The 20,486-nt window shown below is 42.1% G+C and overlaps 1 protein-coding gene across 5 annotated transcripts in view; it reads right to left on the reverse strand.

Annotated features, from left to right (window-relative positions):
- Window positions 1-203: 203 nt before the first annotated feature.
- Window positions 204-20,486, reverse strand: part of PRTFDC1 (phosphoribosyl transferase domain containing 1) — a 98,296-nt gene continuing 78,013 nt past the window's right edge. For 4 of the 5 annotated variants that reach the window (XM_082452953.1, XM_082452952.1, XM_082452954.1 and 1 more), the window contains 6 exons: window positions 19,239-19,304; window positions 9,642-9,659; window positions 8,214-8,296; window positions 7,683-7,729; window positions 2,870-2,946; window positions 204-1,473 (listed from right to left, as the gene is read on the reverse strand). In XM_082452953.1, coding sequence (XP_082309079.1) covers window positions 1,426-1,473; window positions 2,870-2,946; window positions 7,683-7,729; window positions 8,214-8,296; window positions 9,642-9,659; window positions 19,239-19,304 — 339 coding nt within the window. In that variant the 3' untranslated portion in view covers window positions 204-1,425. The other variant, XM_082452956.1, reaches the window with a different exon arrangement.

Raw genomic sequence — 20,486 nt, forward strand, 5'->3', positions numbered from 1 at the left:
GAGAAAAAAAAAAAAAAGCAGCTGATCAAGCCTGGCTTAATCGTTTGCTTATACTGGTGCATATACTGGATTTTTTCCAGGTTAACAAAAATAAAGCCACAGGGAAGATGTATGCAGTCGTATATTTAAGCTACTGGCTCACACACAGTTTAATGGCTGAAAGTATATAAAAAATATGAAGGCGGAAGAAAAACAGTAAGCAGTTATGAGACATAACAAGTTTTCTTATTCTTTATTAGTTTAAAGGAAGCTGGAACCCGATAACAATACACCACATACGGTTCAGAACCAAACAAAGGCTGCTTAGTTATTTATTTTGCATTTGCTCCTTTTAGGAAGTGAGAAAAAACAGCTCTATTGGCACTCAAGTTTATTTTCTATTAAAATCCCCATAAATTAGAAAACCTCTCATAAAACAGTGGAAATGGAAAAAAATGTTATTCAGAAAAAACTTTCTTAAGTATCCTAGTTTTCTATAGCGCCTTGGGTCGTGTGATCAGTCTCATAAGGCCACTTAAAAAAATAATTCAACCTCTGTATTCTTCTTTAGGATAATACATAATAGTGTCTTGCCCTCTGATGGAAATACATGAAACATTTATACTTGCTCAGTTTTGAGCACTGAAAACACTTCTCCTTCCACCCCCGATTTGCTGTTTCTCATGTCCTGCATGAATAAAAGGATGCCGCTTAGAAACCAGGGCTTTGCTGCCATTGTATTTTTTCTAATTAAAATTCAGAGTATTAAACACAGTTGAGTACATCCAAGCATACATGACGTACCGTTATCACATACCGGAAGCTCCAATCAAGAGCACTGGGCAAAGGCCCATTTCATAACATCATTAAGATTCATTGTACGCTGCTGTTCAGAAAGACTTTGTCAAAGCAGATAATAATGGCCTGTCAGAAGTGTGCAAACAGAAATTTATATTAAATTGTCCTTTCCCTCCTTTATTAGGATGGGAATCTACTTGCAGTTCCAGTACATGGGCTGAGAGGTTCAATAAAAAGGCTTCCAGGTTTTAAGATTGCAAAATATTACCAAAGTAAAGTATTAAAAAAAAAAAAGGTAAGTGAAAAATATTTGAGTAACTAGGTGGCGGTATAGTAATCAAGCATAACGACTTTATCAGAACAAAAGAAGGTGTATCTCAGGGGTGTGAAGGCAGTTTGAGTCGAAAGGCAGAGTGTTTAATTTGGAACAAGTCAAATAAAAGGATTGCTTTCTTTTCCTTAAGAACCTTTGGGACTCTTCATGTTATGTTATAATCTCAGAAAAGAAAGCTCGCTCATTAAAATTTTTTTTTCCTTTTAAATCCTGCTGAGTGAACATGCCTGGGAGACAAACTTTACATGCTGGCTTCCTGAGTGTAGTCATAAGTAGGATGTTATCTGGAGATTCGATGGTGAAAATTTACTTCTTTAGACGCGATACTTTTCTTTGCCGTGTTCATTGATCACACATATGTGCTGAAACAATAAAGGATTTAAATGCATCAGCCTCTTAACAAAATATAATAAGTCCCCTACATATGAACGAGTTCCATTCCAAGTGCGTTCGTAAGTCCAATTTGTTCGTAAGTCCAACAAAGTTAGCCTAGGTACCCAACTAACACAATCGGCTATATAGTACTGTACCGTGATAGGTTTATAATATGTTCGCATCTTTGAAAGTTCACAACTTGAAGGTTCATATTTAGGGGACTTACTGTATAAAGTGCAGAAAATGGGATGCAGTAAGAACAGAATGTCATCTCCTACCTGCTTATTGTTCATTTAAATACATATCTATGTATTTATATGTTTATGTACATTCATACATGTATAAGCACACACACACACATATATGTATACGTGCACATATATGTAAAATCTAAAGAGACCCGCTAAAATGCTTGACAAGTTTCTTCATTGTTTTAGTTTTGAGCTCTTTTCTGAATCTGGCTCTGTGGGTCTGTAACAACCAGAAATGCTGAGGGTGGTGGAGTATAGTTAGCAGTGGTGGAGATAGATGTGTCCCACTGGTGAAGTTACACCTTCTAGGGTGAATAGAGAAAGAGCTGTGCTAAACACAGTACTGACTCTCTTTTGACCCTTTTTCGGTAGCAAGAAATGTGTCAGAAATATTTTGATGGCAAGCAACAGAAATGGTGGTGGGTGAACGTAAGCAAAAGGGGGGGTGTTATCGGTAGGGTACTGGGGTAGCTCGCAGAGGTAGAGGAAGAGCAAAGCAATGAAACAACTAGAAGGCAGGAACCGGGGTAGCTCCAGACCTCAGCCCACGGCTTAAGTCCAAAATCCCTTGGTCTCTGTGGCGTTTGGTTTAGGTTTCTAAATCCTAGGAGAGAGACACGGACTGGTCCACTTCGGGTAAGATATTTACCTCCAGATCATTCAGCAGTGATAGGGTCATACACTTGGGGGTCCACGTCTACATGTTAAAACGATTTCTCCCAAAGGGGGAATAGTTATGAGCTACATGCTGCTGTAATTGGAACCTTCTAGATTTCAAGCACTGACACTAAACAGTTTATTGAATATTGACTGTTAGTATGGTTGAGAGGAGACACAGTCGATGATGACAGAGAAAAATCAGTAACAAGCTATCTTTCTGCTTTTAACTTCCTTATTTCCTTCATACAAAATAGAGACAATCATAATTGCTTCCATCAACCTAATACCTACCTTGCTGGGCAGTGGTGGAAATTCATTGGGATTACGAATGCCTAGTGCCCAGAATATTCCTGACACAGAAGACACTCAATAAATGGCAGCCATCATTACAGCTATTGCAAAAATTTGTTAAATTGATGTCATTGTTAAGTTCTTGTGAAAAGGGGGCTAGGGATTTGCATGCAAGACTTACGTTCAGATCTCTGAAGTATTCATTGTAATCTAAGGCATAACCCACCACAAATAAGTTTGGGATCTCAAATCCAGCATCTGAGCAGAGAGAGGGAGGAAAAAAAAAAAAGGAACACAATTTAAATAACATAAGTATAAAGCCACCATATGCTATTGTTGGCACTTAACCTATGACGACCTTCCATTAGGCAGAAGTAAGTGAGAAAAGTGACAGACAATGCATAGGATGAGCCCAGTAGGACCTGGACCAGAGTGACTCTACTCAGGGAGACAGGACGACCAGCAAACAGACAGTGAAAAAGGACTGCACTCCCAGTTGACAGAGCTGAGCAAGGGCTCAGGCAGCCCCGTGGATATCAAGAAGTGTGCATGAGTCAGGCATGCAGCCCTGCTGTTCCAAAGCAAGCAGTATCCAATGATATCATGCCAAAGGAAACACTGCAAAGCATGAAGTGCAGTTCAAACAGAAGGTATTCCAGTGCTGTAATACATGAATAGGGGCACAGGCTGTTGCAATAGGAAGCCATCCTCCCACGGCACTCAGTGTCCTCAGCTGGATAAAGGGCTGGAAAGCAAAACCCGGGAGACAAGATGAGAGGAAAAGGGACTGTTCAGCCTGAGGAAGACAATGCTAAGGGTTACTCTAATGCTAGTCTTTGAGTCCATAATGCAGATGATAGTACTTAGCTCTCTGTCTCCACTGAGGGCAGGATGAGAGTAAATGGATTTAAATGCAGTAGGAGATACTTAGGTTAAGCAAACGATGAATATATTGAAAGAAAGATGATTTTTTTTTAAATTTTATTTTTTAATATATTTTTTTATTTTTGGCTGTGTTAGGTCTTCGTTGCTGGTGTGTGGGCTTTCTCTGTTTTGCAGCGAGTGGGGGCTACTCTTCATTGCGGAGCGCGGGCTTCTCATTGTGGTGGCTTCTCTTGTTGCGGAGCACGGGCTCTAGGCACGTGGGCTTCAGTAGTTGTGGCACGCGGGCTCAGTAGTTGTGGCTCGCGGGCTCTAGAGCGCAGGCTCAGTAGTTGTGGCACATGGGCTTAGTTGCTCCACGGCATGTGGGATCTTCCCAGACCAGGGCTTGAACCCGTGTCCCCTGCATTGGCAGGCGGATTCTTAACCACTGCGCCACCAGAGAAGTCCAGATGATTTTTATTGAAAAGAATTCTTAAGGAATATATATATTCTTTAGGTCTTGAAACTATAGCCCAATGATTTTGCAAATTCTTTCCAGTATTGGGGAATCTTATGTTTATTACGGTATTGCAAACGAGAGATGTACTTGCTTACTTTTATGAAACAGTACTTTGGCATAGCCAGTGGACTTACAGCCCAGAGAAATATATCTCCATCATTGACCATTCACCACCATTTTGGTCCTTCTGACCAAGGATGCTTTCACATGGAGAAACCAACCGGTTCTTGCTCGCAGAAAGTGCTACAGGTGAGGGACTTATTTTTCTAAGGATTCCATTATGTGTCACTGTTAGGAAGCCTATTTGATCCCTCCAAACTGTAGGTTTCTTGAGAAAAAATAATCAAAGAGAAGAAGCAGAGCAGAAGAAAAGATGTCAGAGGATATAAAAGGTGTCATTGAGCATAAAGGAAAAAGTCAATTACGAGAAAGGACCAAAAAGTACAAAGCCTCAGAAATCCGGGAAGAAAGATAGAACAGAGATTCTGAGCTAGCTAAAAGAATATTAGCAAATCCCAGGAACCCCTGGTTGTAAGGATAATGATGACTTTACAGCGAGCAATGCAATCCTTAAAACAGGCGTGGCAACTCAGACTGGGAAAAGTCAATTCAGAAGGCCAAACCTTCTGAGTAAAAGAACGTTGGGGCTTCCCTGGTGGCTCAGTGGTTAAGAATCTGCCTGCCAATGCAGGGGACACAGGTTCAAGCCCTGGTCCAGGAAGATCCCCCATGCCGCGGAGCAACTAAGCCCGTGTGCCACAACTACTGAGCCTGCGCTCTAGAGCCCACGAGCCACAACTACTGAGCTCTCATGCTGCAACTACTGAAGCCCACGTGCCTAGAGCCTGTGCTCCACAACAAGAGAAGCCACCGTGATGAGAAGCCTGCACACCGCAACGAAGAGTAGCCCCCGCTCGCCGCAACTAGAGAAAGCCGGCGCAGCAACGAAGACCCAACAAAGCCATAAAAAAAAAAAAAAAAAAAAAGAACGTTGGATCAGGGACTTCCTTGGTGGCGCAGTGGTTAAGAATCCTCCTGCCAATGCAGGGGACACAGGTTCGAGCCCTGGTCTGGGAAGATCCCACATGCCGTGGAGCAACTAAGCCCGTGCACCACAACTACTGATCCCGTGCTCTAGAGCCCACGAGCCACACTACTGAGCCTGTGCTCTAGAGCCTGCAAGCCACAACTACTGAAGCCCGTGCACCTAGAGCCCATGCTCCACAACAAGAGAAGCTACCACAATGAGAAGCCCGCACACTGCAACAAAGAGTAGCCCCCGCTCGCTGCAACTAGAGAAACCCCGCATGCAGCAACGAAGACCCAATGCAGCCAAAAATAAATAAATAAAAATTAATTAAAAAAAAAAAAAAAGAAGAACACTGGATCAGTAGGACAGGAGAACAGCCAGGAATCAGAGTGACCTATCTCTAGCTGGTAAATGGCTGCAGTTCCTACCCTTATATTTGCAATGGCAGATGCTACTTACAGATGCAGGGCAAGAGTAAAAGCCATGATTGCAACCAGACTGCCTGGGTTCAATACTGACTCTACACTTACAGCGTCGTGACCTTGGCAAGCTCTTTAACCTGGTTGTGTTCAATTTCCTCATCTGTAAAATGGGCACAGCAATAGCACTTACTTTAGAGGAATGTTGCAAGGATTAAATGTGTTAATCTCTGTGTAGCTCTTAGAACAGAGTCAGGCACATCATAATCTCTTACTATGTCTGTGAGAATCTTTCTGTTTCGTAAATAAATTCATTTGCATCTTTTTTTTTTAGATTCCACATATAAGTGATGTCATATGATATTTGTCTTTGTCTGGCTTACTTCACTCAGTATGGTGATCTCTAGGTCCATCATGTTGCTGCAAATGGCATTATTTCATTCTTTTTTATGGCTGAGTAATATTCCATTGTATATATGTACCACATCTTCTTTATCCATTCATCTGTCGATGGACATTTAGGTTGCTTCCATGTCTTGGCTATTGTAAATAGTGCTGCAATGAACATTGGGCATGTATCTTTTCAAATTATAGTTTTCTCTGGTTATATGCCCAAGAGTGGGATTGCACGATCATATGGTAACTCAAACTCACAGACATAGAAAACAAACTTATGGCTACCAAAAGGGAAAGGGGAGGGGAGAGATGAATTAGGAGGTTGGGATTAACAGATACACACTACTATATATAAAAGAGAGACCCAACAAGGACCTACTGTATAGCACAGGGAACTATACTCAATACTTCATAATAACCCCTATAAGGAAAAAGAATCTAAAAAAGAATATATATACACACACACACATATATGTATATAACTGAATCACTGTGCTGTACACCTGAAACTAAGACATTGTAAATCAACTATACTTCAATTTTTAAAAAATTTTAAAAATTAAAAAAGTAAATCTCTTACTACCGTTAGCTGCTATTATTTTATTAATGCTGTTGCTGTGACACAAGACATTTGTAACTAGTTGGATATGTCTGAAGTGCATGTCTTTCAACTTCAGTTGAAATCTTCTCTATACAGTATCTTACATTATTTCCTTAGAAGATTTCTGTTTATTAACCTTGTTGGACCTTAACTATATCCAGATTACATTCCCCAAGCCAATAACTGGACAGAGACATGCTACTGGGTCTATCTGGCCAGAACTGACATTGTCTAGATTTAATACACCCCGCGTAGGAATGAAACTTGTTTTTAGAATAAAGAATCACTGGTTCAGTGTCACTGGCACATTACCCATCCATAGTGTGCTTCTTGTGCTTATGTTTGTTCAGCTTGCTGATGAGAACTGCAGCCAAATTATCCCAGAGGCTTGAGTGCAAATGTAAGTCATAAAAATCAAGCCGAAGTCTGCCTATGCAAGTGAAAAAAAATATCGCCTCTAGTGTTAGAATAATAAATAATCAAGCAGCTTGTTTATCCTCTCTGGCATTAGAACTATTCGTATCCTGGGGAGGAGGGAGGAAAGTGCCTTAGATGAGGAAAGTCCTTCAGAACATGTGTCTGAACTCAAGTGCGAAGATGGTATCTAGAGATATTTGCTCTGTTAATTCTCTGTGTTATTATACTTGTGTTTGAAGGTGGTGGAGAGGTGTCTCATGTTTCCCCTTCGGTGCTAAAATTCAGGCTTGCTGAAGGTCAGCACTGTGCATTGTCCGCTCACAGGTCCTGGAGACAGTAGAACACCTCTCGACCTTCCCAGTGCCTCTCTGTGTCCAACTGGTGGGGACAGAGGCCAAGGCAGGAATCCTGTGCATCCAAGTCAGCCCAGGAGGGGGTCACGTCTCCCTCTACCCCCTGAAACCAATTTAGCTGAGTTCTTAGGAGTGAAGGTACTATGGAAAACCTAAAAATAAAAACATTCAGTGTACACAACACAGTTCCTGGGAAAGATGCAAATTAGAAAATGAAAACCTCTGGTTGTAGAGGGTTCTACTGCTGGGGAGACCATAGACCATTTATGGGACCATCAAATCTTTATAGCTTCCATTTCACAAGAATGCCAACAACTAGGAAACCAAAGATTCTGAGATACAAAACACCACCACCAGCCAACAAACAACCAACAAAACCCCCCAAAACACTTACAGTCAGGTCTAAAGCCATCACTTCTAGGTGTTCTCTTCACCAACAGACTACCATTAAAAGAAAAAAAAAAAAGCTTTAGTGATCCAGATGAAATGTTTGTGAATTGCAAATAGGATTGAAAATCATTAAAATATATATTTGAAACGTGCATTTCTTTCCCTCGGGCACATGGGGCATGAGCACAGCCCTCAAATTCCCTCCTGCGGCACCTCATCAGTGAGATTCTGGATAAAAGGAAGGGAGAGGGGCGCGGGCACTGGGGCTCTGCCAGCTGCTCCTGGAAACAACTAACAGAGGCATTGGAAAGAGGGGCTCAGACACACAGCAAAGCATGTCCTCTTCCCTTTCCTCTCTCTCAGGCTAGCGGTCAAATGGGCTGTTTGTTCAGTATGGTCAAACCATAACACTCCAGGGCAAAGGGTCAGTGGTGTGGAATTGGCTGCACTCATTGGAAACAGCTTCCTGTGTTAGCATCCCTCTCGTGCTGGTTTGGAAAGATAGAAACAGTGGTGATGTGAATGTGGTACTCACCTGGCGACCTTAATCATGTTGGGCTTGTATTTCTCTATGCTACCGAGCAATGCTTTCATGGTCCTCCCAGTTCCGACAACATCCTTTGCAAAGAGGACAGACAAATTCAACCAAGTGCCTTTGGGCTGCATTAAAAGGCGTTTCATCCAGACAGATGATTCTAGTCCTTATTAATAATGCATCATAATTAGAACTGCCATCCAATTAGAGTAAAAGTAGGAGGCAGAGCCGGTTATATTTTTTAGACAGGTGCTTCTTTCTGGAAGCTGGGTTTGGCGGGGATATATTGGTGACTATTTCCTCCTAGAATCCTTGAGCTGTGTTGAAAGGCTAAATTCAGCCTCTGGAAAGCACGTGGGGCCCTTTACTGAGTGCATTTGGACTCGTGCACGTGCATTCAAGGACTAAATTTGGCCCTGAGGTTATGTAACACGACACAGGACGCATGAATTTTCATGCACTTGGGATGTACATCTGAATACGCTGAATGGATAAATGCCTCCCCCCCTTGCTCTCCTCACTTAATAGGAGATTCTATGGCTGGGAAGCGAGATGTGTCTGGGCAGCAGCTGGGGACAGCCTGTGAGTTCTGAGGGCGCGAGGCTGCCATGAGCTGAGGCTCACCCCCGCTGATGAGCTACCGCACAATTAGAGTAGAATGGGCAGCCGAGATTGATTGTCCGTGGGGCAGAAATCAGCTGCCAGGAGCTGACTGTCAAAACAACAGGTCTGAATTTAGCCAGGGCTGGGCCATGCATTTGGCTAGAGGGTCTACTTTATGGGTTACGTCTGAGGCAGAACTGCAGATACATGTGGCACACTCAGGCAAGTGTAACCAAAGCTTGAAAACAGCTTCCCTGAAGTTTTGCCAGCTGATAAGACAGGTCTGCTGGGCTACAGGACCCGTTCTTTCTTTCTTTTCTTTCTTCTTTTTATATTTTAAACAGAAGAACAAATTAAATTATAGATTTCCCCTGGATAGCAAATTTTTAGATTGATTCTATTTATGATTTGGATGCCGAAGGGAGAATTGTTCCAAGTCATTAGAAGACATTAGCAAGAACACTGAATTAAGGGTGAAGAGCATTCTAACCTTGGTTTTGCTATTAAAAAAATTTGGTTCTGTGGTCTAGTTTTCTCTTCTGTGAAAATGTCTGATTCACAAATAGGTATAAGAACCAATTTAGACATGGGTGGCATTAGATATAAAACCAGATAAAGTACCATGCAACTATTATTGCAAAGCTTCCATTCTAAGTTATTTCAAGCCAGTGATTCTAGTTGACTCCTATTCTGTAAATTTGAAGAGCCCTAAACACAGTGGGAATTCAATAAATCCTTGGCCAGTTTGATAACAAGTTCTATATTTCAAAACTCACCATTAGATTCTTTCAGCTTCCAAGTATGGATAAATAAAAGTCAGCTTACCTCGACAATGAGGACATTCTGAAATAAAAAAACAAAACAAAACAAAAAACACAACTATTTAGAATATGAGGCAAATCTGGCTCATAAGATAAACACACAGTTTGCTGAGAGTTAGAATTTCACAATTAGCTTAGCTGGTCCTCCGCCGTCCATCTAACCCGAATGTTTGGAGGTAATCTAGGCTTCCAGATTCATTTTAACAGTCTTTCTGGAATTACTGAGTGTTGCAATATTGGTGTCTGTACAGGTACAGTCTTTTTATTCATTAAATCCATTAAAGAATCTTAATTTTATCATTAAAGTATAAGATTATTTTGTCCGTTTTTAAAATAGGTCATGCCCACGGTATCCCCGGTGGATCACACTGACTGAGAAGTCCCCTTGGTATACTGAACGCATTTGCTATATTCTTAACCATCAACTCATCACAGCTAGTTAGGGTGTGCATTTTTAGTTTGATTGAGGCTTATCAACCATGCCTATTAACCAACCAGAATACTGGGAGAATACTTGGTTAATTTAATGTCCTAGTTCACAATCTCTTTTTGTTTCAATCTTATAATGAAAACGCCTTTTAAACTGTTAGTCTGCATTCTTGCTTAATTAAATAAAGTGCACTGAACATAATTAAATCTGTTTTTCTGAAAGCTCAGAGCCTTGCAAAACAAGACTCATCCTTGAAGTGATTAGTTTCAACTACAAGATATAGTGGTGGCTGGGAAGTGGGATTTGTATAGGCACAAATCCAGAGATATAGTGTCAAAATTAATTAAATACATTTAAAAAATCAAGGTAATGCATACACATGATGAAAATCAAATAGAAAAGTCTAAAGATTTTCTAGATGTTGGTGTGTTTTTAACTGTTAAAAGTATTTAAAAATGATTATGGGGTTGGTATAGGGAGGGTGGGAGGGAGGGAGATGCAAGAGGGAAGAGATATGGGAACATATGTTTATGTATAACTGATTCACTTTGTTATAAAGCAGAAACTAACACACCATTGTAAACCAATTATACTCCAATAAAGATGTTAAAAAAATGCTTATGTATTTTATATTAAAGTTATCATGACATTGCACATTATGCATAGCCAAAGTATTAGCACCTCTAACAAAAATGGCAATAATTTATTTTTTTTTCATTTTTTCCATTTGATTGAGATATCATTGACATACTCCACTATGTTAGTTTAAGGTGTACAGCATGACGGTTTGACTTAGATATATTGTGAAATGATTACTGCCATAAATTTAGTCAGCAGCCATCCTCTCACGTAGATACGATACAAAGAAAAAGCAAAAGAAGCAAAACCATCTTTTCTTTGTGATGAGGAGTCTTAGGGTTTACTCTTTTAATAACTTTTACATATATCGCTCAGTAGTGTTAACTAGAGTTACCATGCTGTACGCTGCATCTCTAGACTTATCTGACTTAAAGCTGGAAGCTCGTGCTTTTTGACCAGCTTCCTCCAACTCCCCGGGCCCACACCCTGCCTCTGGTAACCACAGATCTGACCTTTCTTCCTGTGAGTTTGGCTTTTGTTTTGTTTTATTTTGTTTTAGATTCCACATATAGGTAAGATGACACAGTATTTGTTTTTCTCTGTCCGACCTATTTCACTTAGCGTAATGTCTTCAAGGTCCATCCACGTTGTTGAAAATGGCAGGATTTCCTTGGTTTTTCTTTTTTAATGGCTTAATAACATTCCACTGTATATGTATACCACACTTCTTTATTTGACAATAATTTCTTTTTTAAAATCAATTATTTATTATTATTATTTTTAAATTATTTACTTTTGGCTGCGTTGGGTCTTCATTGCTGCGCAGGCTTTCTCTAGTTGCGGCGAGCGGGGGCTACTCTTTGTTGTGGTGCACGGGCTTCTCACTGCGGTGGCTTCTCTTGTTGCAGAGCATGGGCTCTAGGCGCACGGGCTTCAGTAGTTGTGGCACGTGGACTCAGTAGTTGTGGCTCGTGGGCTCTAGAGCGCAGGCTCAGTAGTTGTGGAGCACGGGCTTAGTTGCTCCGCAGCATGTAGGATCTTCCCGGACTAGGGCTCGAACCCGTGTCCCCTGCATTGGCAGGCGGATTCTTAACCACTGCACCACCAGGGAAGCCCCTCGACAATAATTTCTTAATATCATATAAACCTAGTACATATTTAACTTTTCCCAGTTGTCCTTCAGATGGCTTTTGTTGTAGTTGGTTTGTCTAATCTAAGACCGTGCAGTGGATCTTTAATCTCTTTTAATTTAGAATAGTCTGTAACAATACAGAGGACTTTCTGAGTTCTGCAGAGTACTAAAAAAGTAGAATTATTTACAGGCTCCTAAATGATGGGCACGGGAATACGAGTATAGAAAAACCACCTGCTCTCGAAAGGGAACTAAGCAGAAAACTGGAGTTCTTTAGTGAGTTCTACAGAGCAGTCACTACATATACCTTTATTTTCCTTTATAGAACATCAACAGTGTTTTCAGACTCTTTCATTAGTGGTATATGGATTGACTCCTGGATATTTTAGTGGCCTGCCTGTCGTGTGAAAAGCGCACCTCCAAAAACAGCAATGCTTTTAGTACCTTTGGAAGATTGGCTCTGCCTTGCAAAACCCTCCTTGAGTAGAGAGAAAGTGACTTCCCCAACTTTGGAAGCATTTTCAGTATTGTCCAAGAGAACTAATCTCTTGATACTTTAATGGACCAAGATTAGCTCCACAAGCTAAGAGACAAAGACTAACTCATCTTTATATGATCATCATGTAACATGGAGACTGGTAAGTAGTAGGGGCTCAGAAAACTGCCCGTGGAACAAATCAACAATTCTGACCTTCTCTCTTTCTCTGGTTCATTATACTTCTGACACATCCCTTCCATTTTTCTCCTTAATGATGTATAATCCCTCCTTAACTGAGCTATTATTAATGTCTATTGCTTTTAATTTTGCTTTAAGAAATCTTCTAAAATTCCCATTTTCTTCAGTGGGCAACCTTGGGAATTTTTCAGAACATACTGTGCCTCCCTTAAACACTTCCAATCTGCTAACTCCAATCACTGAATCTGAGATGTTCGCCAGTCACCATCTCAGTCATCTCCTCACACCTAGCTCATTTCCTCCCAGAAAGCCAGTAAAATCTGTAGCTTGGGAACCGCAGGCAAAAATCCTATGGGGACTCTCCAGAGTGTGTCCTCTCTTTGCTATTGCATGATCCTGATTGAAGCTAATCCCATCAGGTTTCCTAAAGAGAAAGAAAGGAAGGAAGAAAGCGAAGAAGAAAAGAAAGGAGGAAAGAGTTATGCACATCTAAATGGTTTTCTTGAATAGGTTATTCCTTTCAGTCTTTCAAAACGCACAACGGTCAGCACACCACAGTCTAATCTGCAGCAACGTGTTTTTGCGGCTGTGGTCACACCCAGCAGAGGGATGATGGCAGGAATGATGGTGAGCTGAGCGTGCACAGGAGTGTGAATATAAACCCCATGGAGAAAGGCATGCAGTCCAGCGCTCCACTTTATGTGATAATTCACAAAATTGCCAGAATCGTCAGTCGGTGGGCATTTCCGTTATTGTTCTCAGCCTAGTCAGATGCAATTTAAAAGGAATGATTTAAACAGTTAAGGCAGCCAAGGAGGAAATGTTGGCAGGTTCCGATGCTTCACTCTGGCATTTGATTAGAAACTTATTTGGGGTGGGGTGGCACGTCTCCTGAAATCTTGCACTTAACCTGCACATCTGTGTTTTTCCATTGCCGGATTTGGGCCTGTTTCCATGCGTTTGGTTTTATTCCACCCTTTCAGAGATTTCTCTTGAACATGAATAAAATCGTCTTGCTTTGATGGATACACACATTTTATGAAGTGCCAGGATTAAATCAACTTTGAAAAAAATCAGCCAGAGAGCACATTGTGCAGACAGCTTAAACACACCAAGTGAAATGCTTTTAATGCTGTGAGCTGAAGGGGCCACTGAACTGAATCATTGAGGGCTCCCTGTATTCAACTGCCGTGACCTACTTAGAACCATGACGCAGCCAGCCTTTCTTGGGAGTTTTCCTCCTTTTGCTTTAAGAAAAAGAATGGAGGAAGGAAGGGAGGGAGGGAGGGAGGAAGGAAGGAGAGAGAAGGGAAGGAAGGAAGGGAGGGAAGGAGGGAGGGAGGGAAGGAAGGAAGGGAGGGAGGGAGGAGAGAGAAGGGAAGGAAGGAAGGAAGGAGAGAGAAGGGAAGGAAGGAAGGAGAGAGAAGGGAAGGAAGGAAGGGAGGGAAGGAGGGAGGGAGGGAAGGAAGGAAGGGAGGGAGGGAGGAAAGAAGGAAGGAAGGAAGGAAGGAGAGAGAAGGGAAGGAAGGAAGGGAGGGAGGGAGGGAAGGAAGGAAGGGAGGGAGGGAGGGAGGAAAGAAGGAAGGAAAGAAGGAAGGAAGGAAGGGAGGGAGGAAGGGAGGGAGGGAGGAAGGAAGGAAGGACGGAAGGAGAGAGAAGGGAAGGGAGGAAGGAAGGAAAGAAGGAAGGAAGGAAGGAAGGGAGGGAGGGAGTAAGGAAGGAAGGAAGAAGAGGTAATAAAAGAAGCCAAGAAACAGAAATGAGCACAGGGGCTGTCTAGAATCTCCCTTTCCTAAACATTTTAACTTGCACATCTATAGAGGACTTAAGAAGTTACATAGTACAGTTATGGGGTTTACAATGCATGGAAAATTATACAGGTGATTTTCCCATGTTTTTAGAAGTCCTTCTATAAACAAATTTGATTTAAAAAAATCCTTTCTAACCCTCCCTCTTTCAGGAATCATTGAACTCCTTCCTGCCCCTTTGGAGAGGGCTATTCCTTCTGTTTCACCCCCTACTTCGTTCCTGTAGTTCAAGTGCTCCAATCAATCAATCAATCAAGTGGACAATCAGGTGGTCTCCTAACTGGTTTCTCTACCTGGAGTCTCCCCCTTCTTTCAGTTGATTCTACCCTCCCATCAGGTGCATTTTCCCCAAAACACAGCTTCATGATGTCACCACGGCTCAGCAACTTTTGCGGCTCTTTGCTTTTCCGAGCAAGTTACACTAGTTATTCAACATATTCTATAAACCAAATTCAGTCGACATTTTAAGTTTTTCAAATTATCGTTTTCCTATTTTTGACTAATTTCCTTCAGTCACACTGGGCCATTCCTGTCCTCTGGCTCTGCTATTCCCTCCCCTTCCTCCCCCTTTCCGCACGCTAATCTCTCTCCCTCTTCGGTGCTATTCCCAGACCTTCTGGTCCCAAGTAAAACCTCACCCTCTTCTCTCTAAGACGATTACAGTCCTAAGGAATCATTCCTTTTCTGGATTTCTTTAAGCTCAAGGAAACAGTCGTGGGTGGAAAGAATCCCTGAAGTTCTTCTCTGGGTACCGAGCATTAACAAAAAGGCGGCCTGAATAAGTTCATGGCAGAGTAATAATATAATGATAAGTATAACTTCAATGTAAATTTATTGATTGAGAAATTGTGTGATTACTCTATGAGAAGGGATAAGTTAGCTGATGGCTTGTAACAACCCTTCCAATGTAGATATTCACCCAAAGCATCTTCCATCCCAGGCAGACACTTATTGCAGTTTCAGACTTTCTTCTACCACCATTGATAAAAGGACCCACTCATTGTTGGGTGCCTTTTCCTTTTAAGTTTTTTTCCCAGCTGGTGTACATTCTGCATGATGGAAAAACTCTGAAGGGCCTCTGAATTTTTTTTTTCTTTTTCTTTTCCTTTTTTCAGCCACTCTGCGTGGCCTGCGGGATCTTAGTTCCCCGACCAGGGATCCAACCCGCGCCCCCTGCGTGGGAAGCGCGGAGTCTTAACCACTGGACCACCAGGGAAATCCCTGAAATTTATTTTTAAAGTTCTCTCAAACTCTTAATGGATAGCCTTTTCTGAAATGCCGAAGAAGGGATGAGCAGAGCAGGCCATATGAATGCCTTTATCCTTTTAAGGAAAAGGAAATTCCAAAGGTTAAGTGAAATTTTTTTCATCCTCCACCTCAGGTGTGTAGCACTCACCAACTCCGTCTAGCCTGGACTCTCTTGGGACACTGAAGCCCTTCTGCTTCTACAGAGAGAATGTCCCCTCACTCGACATCACTCATCCAATTCCCAACCAAACCAGTTGGGTGATCCTCCTTCCGTGTGACCAGGTGGGCTTCTATTTACCCTTTCCTTCTGCCATGTCCGCCCGTTCCCAAACTTAATTGAAGAGGTCTTTCGGATTTCTGTCTAAGAGAAAGAAGAGCCTGCACTCACTCGATCACCAGATACTTATTCAGACCTGTTGCGGACTAGGTGCCGTGCACGATGCTGGGACAGAATGGTCCCTGCCCCCATCACACTGACATCCTGGTGGGGGAAATAGGCAAAAAAAAAAAATAAGCCCCAAATAAACACCGGAAATTATGGAAAGGGCTTCAGTGGAAACGGGGTGGGTATAGAGACTTAATGGAGAATGTGGGGCGGGGGGACGGCTAGAGGGGAAGAGCTTGTGCTCATTTCAGACCGAGAGTCGGGGAAGGCCTCCCTTACACGAGAGCCTTTAGGCTGAAATCTGACGGATAGGAGGAAAGTGGATTCCAGGTGGCAGCCACGGCTTGTCCGAGGTCTTGGCAGGAAGGAGCTTAGCCAGCGTGCTTACGGCACTGCGAGGTGGGGATGAACGCTGTACCGTGATGTTGGGAGGGAGACAGTGCCAGATCACGCAGGTCTTTGAGGCTGTGATAAGGAGGCCGGACTGTAATCTCAGAGCACTGGGTTGCCAGGTAAAATACAGAACATCCAGATACATCTGAATTTCAGATAAAGAACAACTTTTTAGTTTACGTGTGTTCCAAATATTGCATGGGACACACTTACGCTGAAAATTTATTCATTGTTTATTTGAAATTCAAATTTAACTTGGCATCCTGTTTTTTGCTTTGTTTTTTTTTTTTTTTTTTTTTTTTTTTTTTTTTTTTTACTAAGTCTGACAACCTTAATTGACAGGCTGCTGAAAGGTTTTCAGTAGGCAAGTGATGTGATCCAATTTGTATTTTAAGAAGATCCCTTTGACTGCTTCTTGGAGAATGGTTTTCAGGGTGGCTTAGTTAAGTGAAGGTAAGTTCAGGGAGACTGGTTAGGCTTTCACAGCAGCTCAGAAGAGGGACAGAGCTAGTCTTGCCCTAGAGACTAGTCTTCTCAAACTTTAATGTGGATAGGAATCATGTCCGGGATCTTGTTAAAATGAAGATTTAAGTCAGTAGATCTGGAGTGGGATCTGAGATACTACATTTCTAATAAGCCTCCAGGTGGTGCTGACCTTGCTGGTTTCTAGACCAAGGGTCAGCAAACTATGGCCCATTGGCCAAATCTGGCCTGCCGCCTGTTTTTGTAAATAAAGTTTTATTGAAACACAGCCATGTCCATTGGTTTCCATTTCATCTATGGCAGCTTTCTGCTTTCACGCTATGATGGCAGAGTGAAGTCGTCGAACAGAAGACTGTATGGGCCACAAAACCGAAAAATATTTACTGTTTGGCCCTTACCTGGAAAGTTTATCTGATGCCTGCCCTAGACCACAACTTTGAGTAGCAAGGTCTAGATTTGGATGGTTACCATGGAGATGGAGAGACATAGGCAGATTCAAGATATATTTGAAAGCACAGAGTGTGGTCTACACTGGTTCATTAAACATTCCCTTCTGACTTGAGCCTAGGGACCCCGAGCTGCATGTTGAGACAGCTGAGAACCTGGTTATCAATGGTGATTCATCTTGAAAACATTTACCCAAGAAGCCCAAGGGGTTCTACTCGGCATACCTTTGAATGTATATAGAAATGTGTCTATGCACACACTGAGAGTGGAAACATAACAGCACCTGGTAACCTGGACGAATCATTTGTCATGCTAGCAAAAAACTGAAGCCCACTCCTGCTCGGACTTACTGCTGGCTGGTTTCCATTTTTCCTACCTCAACTTCCATGATCTCTACTTTCTCATGATGGGGGTGGTCTTTGCAGTAATTGTAGGTGGGGAAACTGAGGCACAGCCTTGTTACCTCCTCTGCTGACTCCACCCCCAGTAAGAAACTACCCTTTCCTCAATCTCCTCTCGCTCTCTCTTTTAAAAAATTTATAACCTTTATCCTATCTCTTAAAGGAAGGGAATATCCAGTGCTCACTTAAGAGGGAAAATCACTTTAAAACAAAATAGAAGATGATTTTAGAAGGCAGGAGAGAAAGACTACACTTTTTCTGTGCAAATTTTTTCTTGGCATTCCTTCGGGATTCTTAGAGTTGCCACATTGACATTTTCCATGGTAAATGCACAAGGTACGATAATTCTCTTGTGTAATAAACTTACAAGGCAGTGTCATACAACAAAGTACTAAAATGACTTATCATTTAAAGACCACTCCAGGGTTGTTAGAAGTTATGAATTCCTGGGAATTGCTTTGAGTATTTTATCTTTCTAGGATAAAATACTCAAATATCAAATAATATTTTATGCACTGATGTAGTAACATTAAATGGTGGCCATGTGATACATACATTAACACCAACAAGTTAATTCCAATTTCTGCGGGGCACAATTTCCTACTAGATAGCAATTTAACACTCAGATGCTATGCTATCTTCCGAGGAGAGGGAAGCAAGCTGTTCTGTAGTTAGTCCTTGTGGCTCTGCAGTGGTCCTAGTGTTATTATACCTTTTTTAAAAAATTAAATGTGGCTGCTCTTTCTTTCCCCATGAGGGCATTGCAAAACAATAACAACCGCAAATATGAGAGATTAAGCTTGTATAATAGACTGATCCGTTTCACTTAGAAAGCTGAAGTTGCTCAGGGATAATGAACACAAGATACGTCAGCAGAGGTGAACAAAAACAAATTCTGTGTCGCTTTCATTCACGGCAAAACTTGCATTTCAGATCACATTTGCACAAAGACCATCTGCTGGATGAAACAACTCTTCCTTCCCAAATGCATGGATTTATGTCAGAATCCAAACAGGTTTTCACTTTATTATTAAGCACTGGCAGGTTTGGAACTCCAAGTTACCATCGGAGGTGTCTGCCTCATGATCTCCTGGGCTACATTCTTTTTAATGTGGGGAAAAAAGGCGAAGTGCTGAAAAATGAAAAAAATCTCCAGATATCCTTTTTTTATTCCCTGCCTAAATTTTAAACATTTCAACAAACCTGTTTTAATGTCTTACTGAAGTGCTTAGGTGCTGAGGCACAGATGAGAGGAGAAAAGCAGACAAATAAAGGAAAAGTCTTCCCTTTCAGGAGGTACCTGAAAGGGTGAGTAGGAAAAGAAAGGGAAAGAGAAGAAGGAATGCTAAGGGGTTTTGTAATGTGAGGTTGTCTGAAACAAACTTGGAAGGAAGCCTGGAGACAAAAGATTCGGTTCGCATCAGGTCTTGGAAGCATGATAGAAGGAGTGTTTTATAAAAGAAGAAATCATTAAAAGGATTCACACATCCATTTGCATGAATTAGCAAACCCGGGAGAGTGCCTAAAATGGACTACAGCGCTGACCTGAAATGAAGGTCACTGATTTCCCCGCAACCTCAATGCCTCAGTATGCACAGAGCATAGTTACATGAACGAACCTTTCCAGCCAGTGTTGAGAGATCATCACCTCCAATTATCTGCATCTCGCCCATGGACTGGTCGTTCTAAAAGAAAAAGGGGAGACAATATTTTACTGTACAAGAAAACCTTTAAAGCACGTTTCCCTGTCTACCCGGCCAGCGGCGAGACTGCGCCTTACAAATATAGCACAAATAGCTGGTACAGATTCATGGTTGCCTATGGTTACCAAGAGCCACTCTCCTACCACTGTGCTTGAGACAAAGCACTCTAATGGCTGGCGGGCGAGTCTGTGTGGAGAGGGGATGGAAGGAGTAGAGAGAGGACAAGCAAACCTAATTTTGGGACAAAAAAACCATGGAAGGTGCCTGAACCTATTCTGAGACAGATGGAACTGGAGGAGACAGTCATGCTCCTGAACTTCCCTGGGGTGAGGGGGGGGGGGCTACGGGAGCCCCAGGAGGGGCCTAGCATTTGTCAGCTGTGCCAACAGGCCTCAGTTACAGCCCTGCAGTGGGGAACAATTAGACTGGTTCCCAGAGAGGTTAGAGACCCCCTCTACTCCCTACCAGCGCTGGTCCAATCCCTCATCTGGTGTTGAGGGCAGTTCTGACAGGCCAAGGCTCAAGAACTATTACAGTCAGACCTTCAGACATGGATGATGAAGGCTTAGGAACTTTCTGCAGTTCCAGGAATATGAGACCCAGAACCCCATTTGGAAGACGTTATCACAGTACCTTGTAATAACATATAATGGAAAAGAATCTGAGAAAGAATATATATATCTGAATCACTGCTGTACACCAGAAACTAACACAACATTGTAAATCAACTATACTACAATTTAAAAAAAAAAGCCTTTTCACTCAAATCCTATCAGGGGTTATGAGCATTCCTTTCCACAATATTTATATACAGGACATTATCCTGTCCCAATTAAACCTCACACACACACACACACACACACCATGAACAAAATATGGATTGTTCCTTAGTATAAATATCACAATAGAATAACATGGGGGCAGAATGGGAAACAGAGAGCAGGCAGCTTGTTTTCTGGCCTCCTTGCAAAGAGGCATTAAAGGAACCGAAGCAGATATCCTACAGGCAATTGGTTTCATGACCAAGCAAGACTGCTGCGATGTTGCAGTCCCTTCATCCAAACCATAACCAAAGTGAGAAGACACCAATAGAGGGACCAGATGTACACTGTGCTGAACCAGGAAACATCTTCAGTTACTGCTGCGGACAGCTGTTGTTTTGGC

Source organism: Balaenoptera physalus (assembly GCF_965194825.1).
Source record: "Balaenoptera physalus genome assembly, chromosome: 2".
Lineage (NCBI taxonomy): Eukaryota > Metazoa > Chordata > Mammalia > Artiodactyla > Balaenopteridae > Balaenoptera > Balaenoptera physalus.